This window comes from Seriola dumerili, unplaced genomic scaffold (genome assembly GCF_002260705.1).
Source record: "Seriola dumerili isolate Sdu_G_001 unplaced genomic scaffold, Sdu_1.0 BDQW01000449.1, whole genome shotgun sequence".
NCBI classification, from domain to species: Eukaryota; Metazoa; Chordata; class Actinopteri; order Carangiformes; family Carangidae; genus Seriola; species Seriola dumerili.
Genome location: NW_019174704.1, coordinates 5532960 through 5551584, shown reverse-complemented (window position 1 = coordinate 5551584; position 18625 = coordinate 5532960). Strand labels below are relative to the sequence as shown.

General features: G+C 39.3%; 2 protein-coding genes across 4 annotated transcripts; one reads left to right on the top strand and one right to left on the bottom strand.

Annotated features, from left to right (window-relative positions):
* Positions 1-262: 262 nt before the first annotated feature.
* cdc23 (cell division cycle 23) lies at positions 263-8728 on the top strand. The gene is made up of 16 exons (XM_022762599.1): positions 263-369; positions 993-1065; positions 2292-2429; positions 2542-2584; positions 2682-2787; positions 2929-3061; positions 3200-3377; positions 3475-3572; positions 4181-4262; positions 4703-4856; positions 5042-5161; positions 5258-5333; positions 5442-5503; positions 5724-5802; positions 8215-8334; positions 8425-8728. The coding sequence occupies exons 1-16, from the start codon at positions 263-265 to the stop codon at positions 8575-8577; spliced, it is 1722 nt and encodes a 573-aa protein (XP_022618320.1). The 3' UTR covers positions 8578-8728.
* A 452-nt stretch (positions 8729-9180) lies between these two features.
* kif20a (kinesin family member 20A) lies at positions 9181-17852 on the bottom strand. Of its 3 annotated transcripts, none has more exons than XM_022762504.1 (20): positions 17734-17852; positions 16778-16951; positions 16317-16442; positions 16067-16186; positions 15628-15766; positions 15334-15509; positions 14495-14594; positions 14070-14282; positions 13650-13761; positions 13448-13522; positions 12793-12936; positions 12409-12577; positions 12159-12311; positions 11773-11912; positions 11350-11452; positions 10943-11132; positions 10765-10850; positions 10537-10674; positions 10059-10100; positions 9850-9926 (listed from the first exon to the last, which is right to left on the bottom strand). In XM_022762504.1, the coding sequence occupies exons 2-19, from the start codon at positions 16943-16945 to the stop codon at positions 10071-10073; spliced, it is 2382 nt and encodes a 793-aa protein (XP_022618225.1). In that variant the 5' UTR covers positions 16946-16951; positions 17734-17852; the 3' UTR covers positions 9850-9926; positions 10059-10070. The 3 variants fall into 3 exon arrangements, with proteins under 3 accessions (XP_022618223.1, XP_022618225.1, XP_022618226.1); XM_022762505.1 differs by having other exon boundaries at positions 9881-9926; positions 10059-10096; XM_022762502.1 differs by lacking the exon at positions 10059-10100 and having other exon boundaries at positions 9181-9926.
* Between the last annotated feature and the right edge of the window lie 773 nt (positions 17853-18625).

Genomic DNA, 18625 nt, shown 5'->3' with positions numbered 1-18625 from the left:
ATTGAGTATTAAATGGCTAGGTACATGTGGCTGTGATAAAAAAAAATGCGGGTTTGCATGTGCAGGTAATCAGACAACTACCTGTGCTATGTGATATGACACAAATAACAGCATTAGAATAGCAAAGGCTGTGCTTTTCTGACCAAATATTTAGCATGACTCTTTTATTTTGAGAGGAAGAGGAAGTGATGCCACTCTTGGTGGGCGGGACTACCTCTTTGTAACGTCCACCAATAACATACTTGCTTGATAAAATATGAAAATGGCGGCTCTCTGTAGTGAGTTTGGAGATCTGGTGCAAATCAAGAAACAGCTAATATCGGTCATATCGCTTTGTAAAGAAAGAGGACTGCTACACAGCGCCAAGTGGTGAGACTGACCGTGACTAATGTGCCATTAGCTGCCTGTCTTTCTGCTCTGTTACCTCAGTAACTGACACTGAACGTTAACGCCAAGTTACCTGTTAGCTACATTAGCAGTGCTGTTGACAAGTCTCTTTTATCAATTTAGCTAATGCTATTTACTGAATATACTAACTACAAACCATGGACGTTATATTTCAGCTAAGTGCGTCGTTAAATCATCATTTTAGATACAAATTCAAAAGGATGTTCGCTTTTATTATAGAAAGTCATCAAGTGCATCCAGGGAATAAAACACTGTGAAATAGTGTGTAACTTCGCTCCCAGTTTTCTGACTGTATTACATAGAAGTACACATGTTATCAATGTACATAATGTATGCTCCCTAAACTGTTACTGGGCTCAACTTCTATTTGTTGTTATTTGTTATCAGTTAGCAGCCATATACTGGACGGAAGCTGGATTTAAAAAAAAAAAAAGAAGCAATTTTGTTGCAATTTTTGGTGTTTGCTTTTTTCTTGCTGCAAGAAGTAACCTGGAGTGATAGCACAAAAACCCAAAATCTAAAAATGACTCTGACTTTAATCAGTGTCACAGTTATGTCACAGTCTTCCTGTGTTTACACTTCAGGGCTTCTGAATTGGCATTTGCTTTGGACCCTCTTCCCAAGGATGAATTACCCCCATCAGCTCCCTTTACTGAGGTTTGTACACTCTAAGGAACAAGGCTTTTCATTATATCATTATTAACCCCCCTTAAGTAGCCTTAGGGTTGAAAGAAATCATCTTAGTCCATCAGTGTGTGTGTGTGTGTGTGTGTGTGTGTGTGTGTGTGTGTGTGTGTGTGTGTGTGTGTGTGTGTGTGTGTATATACATACATATATACATATATATAGTAGTATGTAGTATAAAACTTTGAGGTGCTAAAAGTAAAGTTAGTAGATAGTCTTTTATAACTCTGGCTGTATGTTCGGGGTCATTTTCATACTGCAGAATGAATATGGGCCTGACCACATGCCTCCCTGATTGTCTAATGGAAGTACCTAAAACATCTGGACAGTATGTTCCCTTGTTCCAGCTCTTCATTGAAGGTGTACAATGTGAAGTATTTAAACCCAAGACTGCATGTTTTATGGCTGCATCATGGAAATATCATGAATGATCTCCTGATCTCCATTAAATGGTCCTGCAACCTCAACTGAAAATGTGTATCTTTAAAAATGGGTCACAAATATATATTGTCATTAAAAAGAACAAGTTAAGTAGCTTCCAAGAGCGGCTTGGCACTGTAGTGTGGCACTGTAAATGGTGCATTCATTGAGGTCTATTTTCAGTCATGAAATTGGTGTGCTGGGATTGGCTCAAAATCAACTACAGTAGCCACGTTCATTGTAATAAATGAGGATGTTTGTGCTTGCTTGTGCAACTGTATGATTTGTGATAATTGTTTTTGTCAACAGCGTAAGTGCTTAGCTATACATCGTATATCATGCCAGTATACCTATATCATGCTTTGTACACAGACACTTCTCTGTATCAAGATCGATTGATTGTTGCTTTTGTGTTTTTCATGGGATGTACTGACTACTGTTAAAAAATGTAGAATATCACCAGACCATGCTTAAAAATATATTTGAGCATTAATTAATGATTAATGGATATATAGTCTAAAGTTGCAGAACATCATTATTAGATCTTAGGTTTGATTAGCCAGTTAATTGCCAGTCACTGAATGTATACTGCCCCTGCTCATAGTTTTCTATGTAGAGAGAAAAATTAGCTGTTGATTTTATGTTCTGAAGTGGACCATACAGTTACTAATTTATGAAAGTAGTTTTGTGTTTTTCTACTAGATCCATCTTTTTTTCCGGTATAGGAGTTGACTTAATAAGGATGACTTTTCTTGTTCATTGTCTGTCCAAAAATACAGGATGATGCACAAGACCTGGATGCACTTACACTGGCCAAATCCTACTTTGACCTGAAAGAGTATGACCGTGCTGCTTACTTTCTGAAAGGCTGCTGCAGTCAGAAGGCTTATTTCCTCTATATGTATTCTCGCTATCTGGTAAGAGTCTGCAGATATCTGACATGCTCATATTCATTTCATGACAAGACTGCTTTTACTTTGATAGCAGTACATGTGAACCGCTTTGAAAAGTATCCTTCTTTGTCTTCAGTCAGGCGAGAAAAAGAAGGATGACGAGACAGTGGACAGTCTGGGTGAGGACTTAAGTGTTTGGACCAAAAAAAAAGAGAATAAAATGCTTTTCTTACTCTTTAATACTGATCTTTTATATGTTTTTCTGTGTGCTTCTAGGTCCTCTGGAGAAGGGTCAGGTTCGCAATGAGGCCTTGAGAGAACTGAGGGTTGAGCTCAGTAAAAAGCACAATGCAGGAGAGCTGGACGGCTTCACGCTGTACCTGTAAGAACATTTCCTCCAATCTGTATGCACTTTTCCTATATTATGCAGAGGAATAGGGTGGACACTGCTGATAAACTATATGTGTGCATACGTGTGTGTGTGTGTGTGTGTGTGTGTGTGTGTGTGTGTGTGGGAGCACAGGTATGGGGTGGTGCTACGAAAGCTGGATCTGCTGAAGGAGGCTGTGGATGTGTTTGTTGAGGCAATTCACGCACTTCCTCTTCACTGGGGAGCCTGGCTGGAGCTCAGTAACCTTGTCACCAATATTGAAATGGTAAAAACTTTAGTTTTTACGCATTTAGGAACCCAAAAATCAATCCTCAAAACACAGCCTCATTGTTTTTAAACTAAACTTTACATTTCAGAGCCAACATGATACCATGTAACCTGTCCTCTTTGGTTTTCTCCCCAGCTCAAGTCACTGTCTCTTCCAGACAGCTGGATTAAAGACTTCTTCATGGCCCACATGTACACAGAGCTGCAGATGATTAAGGAAGCGTTGCAGAAATACCAGAACCTCATCGAGGCCGGCTTTTCGAAGAGCACCTATATCATCTCCCAGATTGCTGTGGCCTACCACAACATCAGAGGTTTATCTCTTACCTAATGAAGAAGATTTTTGCCTGTCAGAAGAATGTTATGGGGGTAGGGTTTAGTCTTACAGCCTTCTGTCTCATTTCATTTCAGATATTGACCAAGCTTTGGCTCTGTTCAATGAGTTGAGGGACCAGGATCCGTATCGCATTGACAACATGGACACATTCTCCAACCTCCTCTATGTTAAGGTGAGTTCAGTACTTGTGATACTTAGTGCTGAAGAAGTTGACAATTTACTTAGGCTCTGTCCACACTACTACTTTTTCGTTTTAAAATGCATCTCTTTTGCTACGTTTTCGCCTCCCGTCCATGCTACTCCGGAGTTTTTAGAGGACCGAAAACTGAGAGTTTTAGTTGTCGCATGGACGGGCGAAAACGGAGACCTTTGTAAACGATTACGTAGACACCCACGGTCGCTCCCTGATTGAATCTTACCTGCCTCGACTGCCAATGGTGAACACAGCACGGATAATGAAATAGAAGCGTTGCTGAACTTGCTGTTTTTGCTTGCAGCTGTTGAGGAGTTAAATTCTGTATTTTAACACTGCAGCTGTCTTTGTTGTTCCTTGCTGTAGTATTTTATATTCCCTCAGCTGTTTGACAGGGTGATTAGAGGTCCAAATAATATCATCCACTAGGGACAAAGTGCCTTGCACAAGGACCTTCATGTTTTTATTTGACCTTTGAATTATCTCAGGGGTTCACAAGTTTTCAGCCAAGGATCTAAGTGGGAAAAAAAAGTCACTATTGAAAGAAGGTCTGGTTCTGTGTCTCACGGTGATGCATGCTTCCACAGAGCATGAAGCCAGAGTTGAGCTACTTGGCCCACAACCTGGTGGAGATCGACAAGTACAGAGTGGAGACGTGCTGTGTCATCGGTAAGCATTGAGCTAATCAGATCAAATGTCACTGTTCACAAAAGTGCAGTACTACAGCATTTTTTTTTTTTTTTTTGTGAAGGGATAATTAGTTGAAATCACTTCATCCAGAAACTGTATTATAATTTAGATAATCTATTGTTTCTAATTAATCTTTTAAAATGTAAAAGATTTAGAGCTTCACAAGTGCAACTACAGTTTTTGTATTGTGCTGGTTTTTCTCTGCTCTAAATGACATTTTTTGTGTTTTATTCTTTTAACTCTGTATCTACATTTGAATTAGTAAAAATAAAATACAAACTAGACAACATTAGGGTTTCATAAATTAAAAATATACAGTATATTTTTTATTCTTCAGGGTTACAGAGGGCTGTAGCCTTCAGATATTGTAAACAAAAACTCCTGTTTTTGTGCTGATAAGTCATGTCTCTTATTCACAGGTAACTATTACAGCTTACGCTCTCAGCATGAGAAAGCAGCTCTGTACTTCCAGCGAGCCCTCAAACTGAACCCTCGCTGCCTCGGCGCCTGGACCCTCATGGGCCATGAATACATGGAAATGAAGAACACTTCAGCTGCCATCCAGGCCTACAGGTCAGACTGAAGAGGTTGAGCATAGAAAACCTGTATGTTTGGTGGATATCTTAGCATCTTTTTCAGTGATTGAATTGTGGAGTTTTTACTTATTAACAGACCTTTCACAAGCATTAGAGTTCAGACCAGCTGAATTGATATCGTGAGCATTGTTTCCTCATTTTTCCTTATGATTTTTCTATCAGACACGCTATTGAAGTGAACAAGCGGGACTACCGGGCCTGGTATGGCTTAGGTCAGACGTATGAAATCCTCAAGATGCCCTTTTACTGTTTATATTATTATCGAAAGGCTCACCAGCTCAGGTATGGATTTTGAAACTAAATACGTTAACATATGCAACATTCATAATCCATAAACGGTCATTGTTTGTTTTGACATACTATGATATGCTCTTGTAGGCCCAACGACTCGCGCATGTTGGTCGCACTGGGTGAAAGCTACGAAAAACTGTCACAGCAGGTGGAAGCCAAGAAGGTCTGCATGTTACAACTATTAGTGATTCCTGGTGTGTGTAATGAAACTCATTAAGGTTTCTGGCTTGTTTGATTTAGACAATGAGACACTTTTTGTCTTTTTATCTAGTGTTACTGGAGGGCATACTCTGTTGGAGATGTAGAGAAAATGGCTCTACTCAAATTGGCAAAGTAAGTGTCTACCACTATGTCCCGAGTTTAACATTTGAAGAACATCAGTAAAACTTGTGGTCTTAAAACATAGTAAACATCACATTTTCTTAAATGTTTGAACACAAAATGAAGATCTGATCCACAGGTTTTTTTTTTTTTTCATTGTCATATGTCAACATGTTATTTGTGCTACCCAAAAATAGGTGGTAAATGTGAATTCTGCTTATTCCTTTGGTAGGCTCCATGAACAGCTGAACGAATCTGATGATGCTGCACAGTGTTACATGCTTTACATCCAAGACATTTTCTCTTGCGGGGTAAGCATTTTTGAAGCCTATGAATATATATGGAATTTTATGGAAGTAGATTTGTTTCAGCATTATGTGTGTGAACAGATCGACAATGCTTGCGTAAATGTGTAATCTGTGAATATAAAACACCTTCCACAAATACAAAAAATAAATTGGCAAATTCACAAAAATATCTTGCAAATATAAAATGGATTTGCAAATACAGAAACAAATCCCACAAATAAAAAAGTGATCTCTGAATACATTCAGTTGATTTACAAATAAATGAAAAGCATTGATGAATATCTTCCTAACATTTACAACTTTCAGACAGACATTTGTGAATCAATTTTCTATTCGTGAAGCGAAAAAGCATTTGTGGATCTCTATTCTACGCTTGTGGATTTCAATTTTAGGGGGCTGGATTTTTTACACTGTGATGGTCATGAAGATGCATTGTAAATAGACCGCATTTCATACCCATCCAACCTGTAAAGTGATAACTGACGTCATTTCTTTACCATCGAGTTTATTTTAATCATTCAGTCCATTTGTGAGACAAACATTGAGACAAATCTACCTCTCTAGAAATCCTGTTCATAGTTTTTGCACAGTGACAGTTCAAGTTTCATGAACGTAACTGTACCTTTCCAGATTTTTACATTAGTGTGTATGTGGCAGAATGTTCCCAGCTAGAGTGAGTGACATCACAAAGAGTGGGGAGAAGCTGTTGTTCTCTGAAAGATTTCTGTTGAACTCGTCCTCACAGCCACAAAGTTTCACATAATACTAAATATTGCATATCACAGTGGATCTTTGTGTCATTTATGCCCTGGTAAAACAAGCCGCTGCCTCTGCCCCAGACAGACAAACAAGTGGCAAGGAAGTGACATCCTAACTGATGACCTGCCTTGATGGGGGAATGACAAATTGCATTTTCATTTTCATTTTCATTTTGACCCCAAAAGAGCGTAGTGAATGTAAATGTAAATGCAATGGACTGTGGGCGCTGTTTGCTTATTGTATTTGAATATGGTCACTGTAGAGCAGGTTAAGTTTTTGAAAATTAACTGTCAATAGCTTTTCAATTTTTATTTTACTATGGTCATAGAACGCCCATGAGTATGTGAAAATGAAAATGAAAATGCAAATTGCATTACTGCATGTTCTTTAAAAAAAAAAAAATTTTTTTAGTTTGCTGGGCTGAAGAGCAGCACGAGAACAGGTGTACTAACTGGGCAGCTCACACAGTTGTTGTGGTCTGCTGGGGCAGCAGCATGTCAGACATTAACACAAGGAGACTACACAAGCTGGTCAAAAAGGCTGTGTCTGTGCTCTGAATTCACTCAGGGTTGTTGTGGAGAAACATGCAATGTAAGATTCAGGCGGGACATTACTAACTCTAACCCTCTCCACAACATTCTGGCAGGACAGAGAAGCAGCTGTATAACACCTTGGCCAAAAAAAGTATAAGTAATAATAATCATCATCATCATCTCTGACTGGATATTTACTATAAAAGTTGCATATGGAGGTGCTAGTTGTAGTTCCCTTTATGCTACTTACCAAAACAAAAATTATATACGGTTAATAAGAAGTCAAAAAAATAAAACAATTTTTTATGGTCGAGTCTCATCTTGTTATACAACCCTGTGTCAAATGATAAATAAATTAACCTTGTAACCTTAACTTATTGTACATTATAACATACTCCTTACTATTTACCCAGAGTTGGCCCAAGCCTTTATGGGGCCCTAAGCAGAATTTGATTTAATCAAGGGTGTAGGTTTGGTCTCGAGATTGATTTTTTTTTTTAATGCTGTCAACCAAACAGTTTATTAACATATAAGATCTGAATTTACATTCAGAAATGCCCATACGCAAATGTTATGTATGTACATGTGTGTAAGGCATAGTATACTAAGGCATTAGAGTCACCAGTTAACCTAATGTGCATGTCTTTGGATTGCGGGAGGAAGCCGGAGTACCTAGAGAGAACAGAAAAACTCCACACAGAAAGGCCCCAGGCCCAGGGTTCAAACCCAGAACCTTCTCAATGTAATGCAACAGTTCTAACCACTGCCTCACTGTGCCACCTCATCACAAAGTCATAGTATAGTAAGGCATAAAGACGTAATTGTATACTAGGGCATAAAAATGTCATATTATATAGTAAGTCATACTATAATAAGGCATAAAAAAACGGCATAGTATAGTAAGGAATAAAACATTTTAATATAGTAGGGCATTAAAAAAAAGTTATAGTGAGGCATAAAAAGTCACAGTATAGTAAGTCATAAAAATGTCATGTATAGTAAGACATGAAAAGTCATGGTATAATAAGGTTAAAAAAAAAGTAGTATAGTAAGTCTTAAAAAAGTCAGTATAGTAAGGCATAAAAAAATCTAATCAAATTCTAACAAAATCTTGTTGTGACAGGAACAACTGGAGCACGCTGAGGTGAGCACAGCCCTGCGGTACCTGGGTCAGTACTATTTCAAGAACAAGTGCTACGATGAGGCATCCCTCTGCGCTCAGCGCTGCTGTGACTACAATGATGTAAGTGTATCCCAATAATCTGAGCACCCTGTTGTACTAGTAGAGTGTAAGTAGCAGTAACAATAACTGGTGTTGGTGGTCTGTTTGTAGGCTCGTGAAGAGGGAAAGGCTCTATTGAGGCAGATCTCGCAGGTCAGAGATCAGATTGAGACGCCATCAGCAGATTTGTTCTCTCAGCTGTCAAACAACAACACTCCAGTCAGGAGGGTCTCTCCTCTGAATCTCATCTCCTTTACACCCTGACACCCACCCTGCTGTTCGCTGAAATGGACAATTTGTGTATCCTGTGACATGAAACTTCTTGGCGGCTTGATAGACTTTGACAAAGGACTGTTGGAAAGATTTACATGTGGATGTGTACAGAGTTGTTTGACATTAAAATCACATTTGTTTGTAAAAATTTGTAATCCTGATCATTTTTGTCCAGGACAAGTTGAAATCTATACTGCAAACATATAAACAATATATGGCAGCCTGATTTTGGATTTTTTTAAATAGATTTAAATACACATGTAGTTATTGTATCATTTAATGCTTGGTTAACAATGTAAAAAGCACAAATGAAAGGAATCCATCAGAGCACAGGCATGTAGTACAAAGAGACACTTTGAACTATTAACACACAACATAAAAAAGTACGACACAAACACATTGTGAATCATGCCTCAACAATGCTTATATATTATGTAAATTGTTTAAATACAGCAAACCACCTATGCAAAGACTGTTTCTTTGTATTTTGTACAGGATATGAAAACACTGTAGTGAATCAAATGAAGATATTAGTACAGTAAAAAAATATTTCAAAAATGTTAGTAAAAAGCATCTTCTTTCAACTACTCAAAACAAGGTTTTCATTGATTTTATTGTGGAAAAGAAAAATACTTGCAGCAAAGGCATGTTGAGGTGTTGCAGAGAAGGTTAATTATACACACATGCACTATTACCATACGGCCCATAAATATCACTCTGAGCAACTTTATTGCTCAAAAGCACCTCAATTACCTTAGTAGTATACTGCAACCTCATTTAAAGCATTTTACTGGCATTATAACTGTATTTGGCATGACAACATAACGTCAACTGCACTGCAAACAGTGAACATATAAAAAACAATATAAAAATACTATAAAGTTACCAGCGAGTGTGACTTATGTTGTTGCATAATATATTGATAAGGACACAGCCCCTCTGAAGCTATAAATAGCTCAGTACTTCCCTCTGAGACTACGAGGGGTGGGGACAGGGCTGGGAGGCGGAGACTGCTGACGAGACCGCAAGATCCGTGTGTAGGGGGTAAGGTTTGTTTCTTCAACAGCTCGAGTGTTGTATTTACGCGTTGGAGTGCGTGTCGGGAACAGAGACTGGAAAAAGGGCCGTTTCTGTGGAGGGCGGTTTTCAGCATCACTTGTTGTGGCGGCTCCACAGCCCCTCTTCTTACAGGAACCTGGTGTGGTGGAGGCAGAGGCAGAAAAGCCAGAGGGAGGCATCTGGGGCCGGGTGGCCTGTATCTTGGCAAGGGTCTCTCCTTTCCGCCTCAAGTCAGCTTTGACCAGCATCAGGCTGTTCAGCAGCTCCACCAGGATCTGGTCCTAAGAAGAAGTCAGTCAACAGGGTTAGACAAGACCACAGAGGTGGAAGTGAAGGTGAAGGATAAGGTTGGAGGGTAAGTGACAGAGAGTGAGGCAAAACGCAGCTCTTGAACATGCTTTGGCACTTATCACCTGGTGCAAATGTTAGAAACCCAGATTTAGTTTAAAAGCTGGCTGTGCATCAAGATGGTTAGTGAAGAGTAGAGGGAGAGAAAAACAAAGGATTTTAAATTGAGATTTGTACAGATGCTGCAATAAAATACTATCAATCTATCAATTAAAGCTTCTCTAAAGCTAGAGCATCCCTAATCAGCATCAAATTGAGGAGAAATATAATTACTATCAAAACTCTGGCCTGACTGAAATTTTACATGTAGGCATCACAGGGAGTGGTCTTATGCAACTAAATGATAAATGAAACCCTTATTGGATAAATTCAATTTAAGGCACCAACTAAATTATAGCTTTATATGAAAATAAAAAAATATACCATTTGTCTTAGTTTTTGGGTGCCTTCTCTCAGAACACAGAAGATAAAGCACCCTATGATATGACCTTAGTTTATAAAATCATTTAGTATTATACCATTCATACATATTTGTGGTTGTACCTGTTTGGCAAGTGTCTCATCTGCAGCATTTAATGCCTGACGCAGCCGTTCCCCTCCTGTATTGCGACAGCAGGCTCGTTCACCAGACTGAAGGTCCGCCCCCAGCCTCTGCAAATCCAGACGCAGCAGACGCAGGTTCTGTTGAGAAAGAGTCAGAACTTTAGTCTATTGGAGGGTCACATGTAGAAAAAATACCACTGTGTTTGTCATGGTGCAACAGTAACTGACCCGTTGACCTTCCTCAAGCTTGCGGTCAGCTGCACCGGTGCCTGTTGAACCTGGCACTTCAAGCTGCATCTTTAGCTTTGTCAGCTCTGTATAGGCAAAAAGAACAAGACAGTCAGCTACCAACATTAATATCCTAACATGAACAGGTCATCAGAGCAGTCTTCCAGTCAGACTGTACCTTGTGTCTTGGTGAGCAGCTCGGTGCGGCAGTGGTCGAGCTCAGCACGCAGTTTGCCAAGTTCTGTCCGAGCGGTGAGCCGTCGAGAACGCCGAGGCTCGTCTCCCGGCGGCACTAACATGGAGACCGATTCAGCATCTTCGTTTTTTTCAAGGGCAGCAGACAAAGCTTCAATCTCCTGATCACGCTCCTGAGACAAATGATGGAAAGAAATGAAATTGTGAAAATTGATAGCACATGGATTCAAATATCTTTGCACAGATTCAGGAACAGCATTACAATTACTATATGATGGCATCGTGAAAACTGACTGCATTTGGGAAATTTGTGTAAATTTGCAGATTATTTTTTGTATTGAAAAACTGCGTGAAAGTGATGCAGACTTGAGGCTGATCATGAACTCTCACCTTCAGCTCCTGGCTGTAGAATTTTTTCAAATGTTTCTGCAGGTTAGATATCTTGTCCTCATACCTCTCTTCGATTAGAGCCCTCTCCGCCTCCAAGGTCTCACTACAAGGTAAAAAGATGCCACCTCTTAGGATCTATATTGATCTCAAAGTAAAACTTTTTTCTTTAAACATCTTTATGTTATGACTTCCTGTAGAGTGGACTTTTTCAAATAATCCTTTCATTAAGAATACCATGTTCTTCTCAAATTACTTTACTAAACCTAATAGCAACTTCTATCAAGAGGGAACTGTTAGATTCACATCTAAAACATTGCTAGAATTGCTTCTAACACATGTCCTCAATGCAACTTGTTTAATATTAAAAAGGCATTTTAAAAACTCTGACATTTTGATTTACAACACACACACACACACACACACCTGAAGCCATCTTGCATCCCAGTGATGACCTCCATCATCTCAGAAACCACCTGCTCTCTCACATTGGCCTCAAGAACCTCTTTTTCTTCCCGCTGGCGATGCACCTCTCTCTTCAGAACGTCGATTGCCTGCAGCAAAGCCTAAAAAAGATAGAGTCAGCTGTTAGGAGCTGTCTGAGTTGTTATTGGTTTTAGATTACCTTAAATGCATCATCTAGATGTTGTGTCTAAATATGCAGAACACTCCTGTTGAAAGCCTCAATGCAACATTATAAGATTGTTTTATAGATGAAATTGTATTGCAGAGGAAAGAAAACTGGTTAAGTGGTTGTGGAGATAAAAAATAGTGAATATTTAGCTCTCATGTATTTTGGTAGAGGACGTTACCTCAGTGTTTAACATGGTGATGTCTCCGTCTTCAACATCACTCTCATTCTCTTCCTCTTCCAGCACCGTGCTTTCGTTACCGTTTCCTGCTGGTTCGCGCAGTAGAGACAGGATGTAGGCCACTCTGGTCTTTGTGGATGGGCCATGGACCAGCTGAAATGATATGAGGGTTATTTTATTTGTCTTTGGTCTTATCCCTAAATCAGTCACTGCATATCACAGAAGTTAGATGCACAGCAGTGTCTCTTACTTGGGTAGCAATAGCAGAGAATTTGAGGGCTTGGAGGGTCTCGTCATAGATGGAGGCGCATGGATTGATGTTGACCACCATGCTGGAGGTTCCTCTGCCACAGAAGAAACCCTGCAGCACCCGGGTCAGTTTGCTGTCCCTGAAGGGCACCACTTGAGGGGGTCGTGATCTGTGGAGGCATTGTGAGGTTTTCAAGGTCTTGCTTTCTCAAACAGCTCATTCAAATATATTATGATCAGAAGAAGTATTTGTGACAAAAATAACCATGACAAAATAACCCTAATTTAACAGGTCCACTTACTAGCTTACTACCACTGCCACATTCAATTTTTAAAATGATCAGCAGTGGTGTGCCTTCATTCAGAGTTTCAGTTAAACACGTACTTGTTGTTCTGGTTGTGCCTCAGAGCAGCAATACAGCGGCCCAGTGTTAAAAGGGAGGTGTTGATGTTGTTGGCTTCCTTCATCCTCTCACCGTTACGCTGCTCTTTACAGCGTTCAGACCCAGCCAGATCACACACAGTCAGTCTAAAAAAAAGAGACACTTTGTTTTTATCACTTTAACAAACTCAAAATATATCAAGATGAAAATAAAACAAAACTGTAATCAGGGTTTCTGCAGGGGTTAAAGTATGAATAATATCTATGAAAACAATAAGATGACTGGAATTATTTGCCAAGTCCATGAATATCACAGTTCAATACAATAATTCCGAATAATATGAATCAATCATTATATATGACATGGACCTGGATAAGCAGTAGAAAATGGTGACTTAAAAGAAAATAACCAATTAATATTAACTACATATGAATTGTAGCTCTTCACATACACAAACATTTTAAAATGAACTAATATCAGTCCCTATGGCAGACTCGAGGGAAGAATATGACATTTGATAAATAAATTTAGGACTTTTTAATGCCTTTAAAGACCTTTTTTATGAGGAAACAAACCAATGCTTTTTAAGACTTCAAGACCTACGGAAAACCTGTGAAATTTAGGAACATCCAAGTAGGGGAAAATAAGATAACATACTCGCTGATGTGCGTGGCCGGGCCTGAATCTGCCTCTGGGCGGACGTGCAGGACACGGATGGAGAAGATGCTGTGGCTGTGTAGGTGACAAATTTGGGATCAGAGATGCTGTAATTGCAAGTCAAACAAGTCTGTTTGATCAAATAAATCAATCAATCAATCAAAATAAGGTTTTGAAAGGCAAATGTTCAATGCGCTCCTACCTGCGGCTGGAGTTTTGGTTGAGATGAGTGCTGGCGAAGCTCTGGTTACGATGTCCGGCCCTCAGAACCCTCCACGCTTCCTCTGCACTGCGGACCTGGATCCAGGTGAGGTCTGACATAACAAGAGCAAGAAGCAAAAAATGACTTTCTTGCATCATGAAAAGCAGCAGCAGCAGCAGCAGGTGCAGGAACAGGAGCAACAAATCATGTTTCATGTGCTCCATTTCAAAATCATAACAGAGCAAACATCTATTGCATAGTTTCCTTTAACATCATTTCTTGTTTAATAAAATGTAACACATCACATGAGAGAAGTTGCATAATGGGATTGAGCTTCAGCAGGTTCAAACTGATATATACTATAGTAATCAAACTCATTTAAAGTACAATATATTACTTCTGTGAATGAGTCAGTGGTACCTTTCACAAAGGGGTTGCCCTGCTTGTCGTCACCAAGCCGCAGTGTGACTCTCTTTCTTGGCTGCAGGGAGGGTGAAGCATCCAGCAGATCATACAGGAACTCATTGTAGATCTCATAAAAGGACACCCAGATAGAAAACTGCACCCCTTCCTCCAGGTCGTCCCCACCACTGTGTGAAAGGCTGTCTGGCTCCAGGCAAACACTGTCAGTGTCTGCGGAGAGGGTCAAACATCAACATGTGTCATACTTTAAAGGAAAACATTAAATGGTTACACACATTTCAGGATCTGATCTGACAGTCAGTAAACTAACCACTTGTTCCGAGGGCCAACAGTCAACATTCAATTCCTGTACTGTAATGTGAATTCAAATAAATTGAATCAATTTGGAGTATGTCAAATACAACACTGACAGTCCTCCTCACCTTCCAGCTGGCTGGTAATGTTACTTGTGGAGGAGAGTCCTCCGATGCCGCTGTCCCAGATTGTAGTGGTACCACCGCGACGAGAAGTCAAATTGTCATCCTGTAACACATAAGAGGAGTACATCAGCCCCTATATGTGAAAGAGGGTACTCAAATCTTTATGAGTAGTGTGGTTACCCAGATCAGCAGATATAATAAAAATAACACAACCCAAATATGAAATGTTAAGACAAGACTTTTGAAAAGGTCTCATGAAATGGCAGCAATTGTAATTGTCTTCCACAGTTTCATGTCTAACTTGTTTAGCTAACATGTGCTGGAGATTCTTATTTGAGATGTCAGACGTTGATGGGAATAATAATTGCAGAATAGACACAGACAGTATTTTTTTAATAAGATAATTTTCTAATCTTCCAACTCACATGAAACCTTTCTACTCTTAATTGGATGAATACACTACTTCCTCTGTTGTTAGTGGTCTTTGTTTTCAGTTGGTCATCATCTAAACATTTTCCATAGGACCCTGATTTGTCTGACACATATCAGGTACAGCTCAGTCAATTCTAGTTGGATATTTTTTAGATTTAAAACATACACTACTACCCACTACAACTTAGTTGACATTAAATTATAAAGAATCTGTATCTATGTCCAAGTTTAGGATGAGCTGTTGAAAATTATGAAAAAAAAAAAAAAAAGAAATATACCAAAGTCCATTATTAACATATACTTGGCACAAAGCCATAGAAACAATCTGGGACACATTGGAACAACAAGGAAATTGCATTTTTCATTCTATAAGAAAAGTGGTTCATATCTTTGGTTTACTTTGTGTTTACCTCTTTGAGCAGAGAGTTTCTGCGGATTTCCTCCACCCTGACCTCACTGGGTTCAAGCTGTCTCACATCCTGATACATGACAGGCTTCAGGTCCATGGCACCATAGAGACGACCCTGCAGTTTCCTGAACAGAGACGCTAAAGCTCGGGGTAGGAGGCCTGCCTGTTGACCACTGCCTGTAAGTCAAAGCACAAACAAACCCATTTCATAAAGCTGCACACACTAACATCACGATCAGACCTGGGCTTTCTATCGATGTGTCCAAGTACTGTTAGGACAAGAATAAAATCTTACCCTGAATGGTGTACGTCTTCCCAGAATTGGTGACACCATAAGTGTAGAGGAGTCTGTTTTCTCCCTGAAGCACGTCTTTCACCATCTTTTTCATCGTGCACTCATAAAACTGCTGCTGTGTGGTCTCTGGCCCTAAGATCTATGAAAGATGGATAATGAAAATAATCAGTATGTGATACATAAATCAAATTACTCCAGCATCCTCCTTGTTTATTACTGACATTGGCTGCTATTCACACCCATCAGCCCATATTTACCATCAATATAAATGAAAAAAAAAAAAGCCTGTTTGGAATTATCATTCACTTCCACGCAGGTTACTCTCCCACCAGCACTACTGCTTTATTCATGTATTTATTTATTTTTCAACAAAATCAATATGATTTCAGGTTGGAAACCAATTATATATATATTTTGTAAACACTGAGCACAAGTGTACCTTGGAGAAACTGAACTTGTGCATGCTCTGGGTGATGCCCCTCTCTGCCGTCCTCATGTTCTGAGACTCTTTCGGTGCTTTGAGCAGCAGAGTCTCTTCATCTTGAACAGCCACACAACCCTAACAGAAGAGGAAAAATTGAGCACAGTGAATATGTCTACTAAAACCAATGAATGCGCACATGCATCATGACTGCAGTTATCATGAATACCTAATTGGTGACATCTGATCCTGCAAATGAAGGTCTTACCTGTTCTTCTCCTTTCTCTCTCTCCATCTCGCTAAGTGGCCGGATGCGCAGATAGACCTTCACCCTCTCAGTATTCCCTTCACCACCACTTCCTTGTCTCACCAACCCAGGTTTCACTGCTAATTTCTGGATAGACAAATTTAACATTTTTAATGGCTTGTTGCTGACATGGAAGAATTTAAATCATTGTTTTCATGTGCTCATTCATTAAAACAGTAAATGGGTGGAAACAGGAAGTCAATGTAAAAATTATAGGGTTCAAAACATTTAATAAAAAGGCTTTGCAAATATTGACTGAGGTAGTAAATACGTTTAACATGTTTTGTTTGATCGTCAGAATACACACGATGTGTTCTGGTGAGAAATGTGTAATGTAAACAAACCTCATTTGTTTACAGTGGAAACTTCACAAAGTACACTGCAGATATATTTACACAAAGCATACTCCTGTCAACTCTCACCGATCCTGCAATAAACGGCCGGGGGTCCAGGCCAGGGGAAATGACAGAAATCTCGGGTAGACCTGGTCTGGTCAGACCTCCATGCTCTGCTGCCGTTGACTCAAACACAGCCATTTCCTCCTCCTCATCGGAGGGGCATCCACATGGGGAGGACAAAGACAGCGCCATGCTTACCTGTTGCAAGAAGACAAATCTTCATGAGTATGATATAATCACAACATATTTCAAATTTAGCTGTGAGCCATTAAAATCCATGTAAAAGCCACTTTGTAGTGGCCCTTTGCATATTGCATTAGGATACAATATGCAGAAAATGAATGCATAAATACACATTAAAGGACTCAAGTGTTATAGCTTTGATAGTCTTTAGGCAGCACCTCACTGTAGGAGGGGATTAGTAAAAAACAAGGGTGTGTCATGAGACAAGTTGAGAACACAGAAACTGAATGAAGCCTTCTTTGCCCTTCAGAGCCAAACAGCACCTGCTTGAGCAGTCAAACAGGAAAATTATTTCACCTGTCCTGACAAGTTCAACACTGGTGCAGAAGAATCTCATCACTGAAATCAATAAAAATGTAAATTAACCTCTTTTTTTTAGTTACATTAGATGAATGTCCTTAAACTTTTCACAGATGTTGGGCACTGCAAGTGTTCAAAGTAACAATGCCAACTTTAATGCATGTAGGTTAACTTTTTTGCTATTTGTGCCTCAGCTACTTGGAACATATGATAAATAGAGAACACACTTTCCAACACGAGGTAAGTGCGTGAATACATTAAATTAACGTTGCACATAAACGCATACGAGAAGTTGTAACGTTATTACATCAAACATAACCTGGATTTAGAAAAATATATATTTTATTATATTATAATCACGATTTACGGTGACGAACAGCTTTACTGTCGTTTAGCATGGAGTGACCCACCTTTAAGCAAAGGTTAATTTAACTTACCTCGAAGTTCTGAAGTTTCCAGCGAACAAATTCTTAATAACTTCTTATGTTACTGAGAAAAACGCCAAAAACTCAAGAACTTGGCTGAAATTGGAGGCACTGGGTTAAACTGTATCAAATCAAGCTACCTGTGACTACTACTTCTCTTTCTGGTGAGTTGTTTTACCCGACAGCGTTTGGTTTTTGAACAATGCGCTTCCGAGTCACTGATTGGCTAAAGCGTCCTGCTGTCTGCCTTCTGATTGGCTAACTTGTCACATGGTGTGCTGTATAAACTGTGCCTCCTTAAACTAGGACGCCCTTCATATGTTCCTATCACGTGTTGTAAATAAATGTGGCACGTCATGAAAATATGTGTCAGTCGGCATGGGTTAACAACGCTCATTTCAGGGATTTTAAAACATATGCAATACAAACAATAGAGAAAGCAAGCAAGTAAGAAAGAAAACAAGGCGGAAGTGGGCGTGAACACTATCATTTCGAGTGGAAACAAAAATCCTCTGTACAGGTTCTCTACTGTCTCTGGTGGAAAGTAGAAAAGGAGACAGGAGGCAGAAGGTGGAGAGTTGCTTACCCAAAACTTAAAATACCATGTTTATTTCAAATGCATATCACAAAAATTACATTTTACATGATAACAGAAGGTGATACAAAAAGGCTACAATGGGTAATACAAGAAATCCCTGCCACTAGCCATTTAAAATATTATATATGAAAATAGGAAAATGCTAAACTGGATAAACGTGAGATAACTGTGAACCATGTCGGCTATAAAGAGATGCAGGGAACTTAAATGCTACGATTTTATTTGGCCAAATCTGGTATATTTATTACAATATACTTAATTACACATTACAAGGACCATATTTATTTACGGCATTTACCTCCAAGA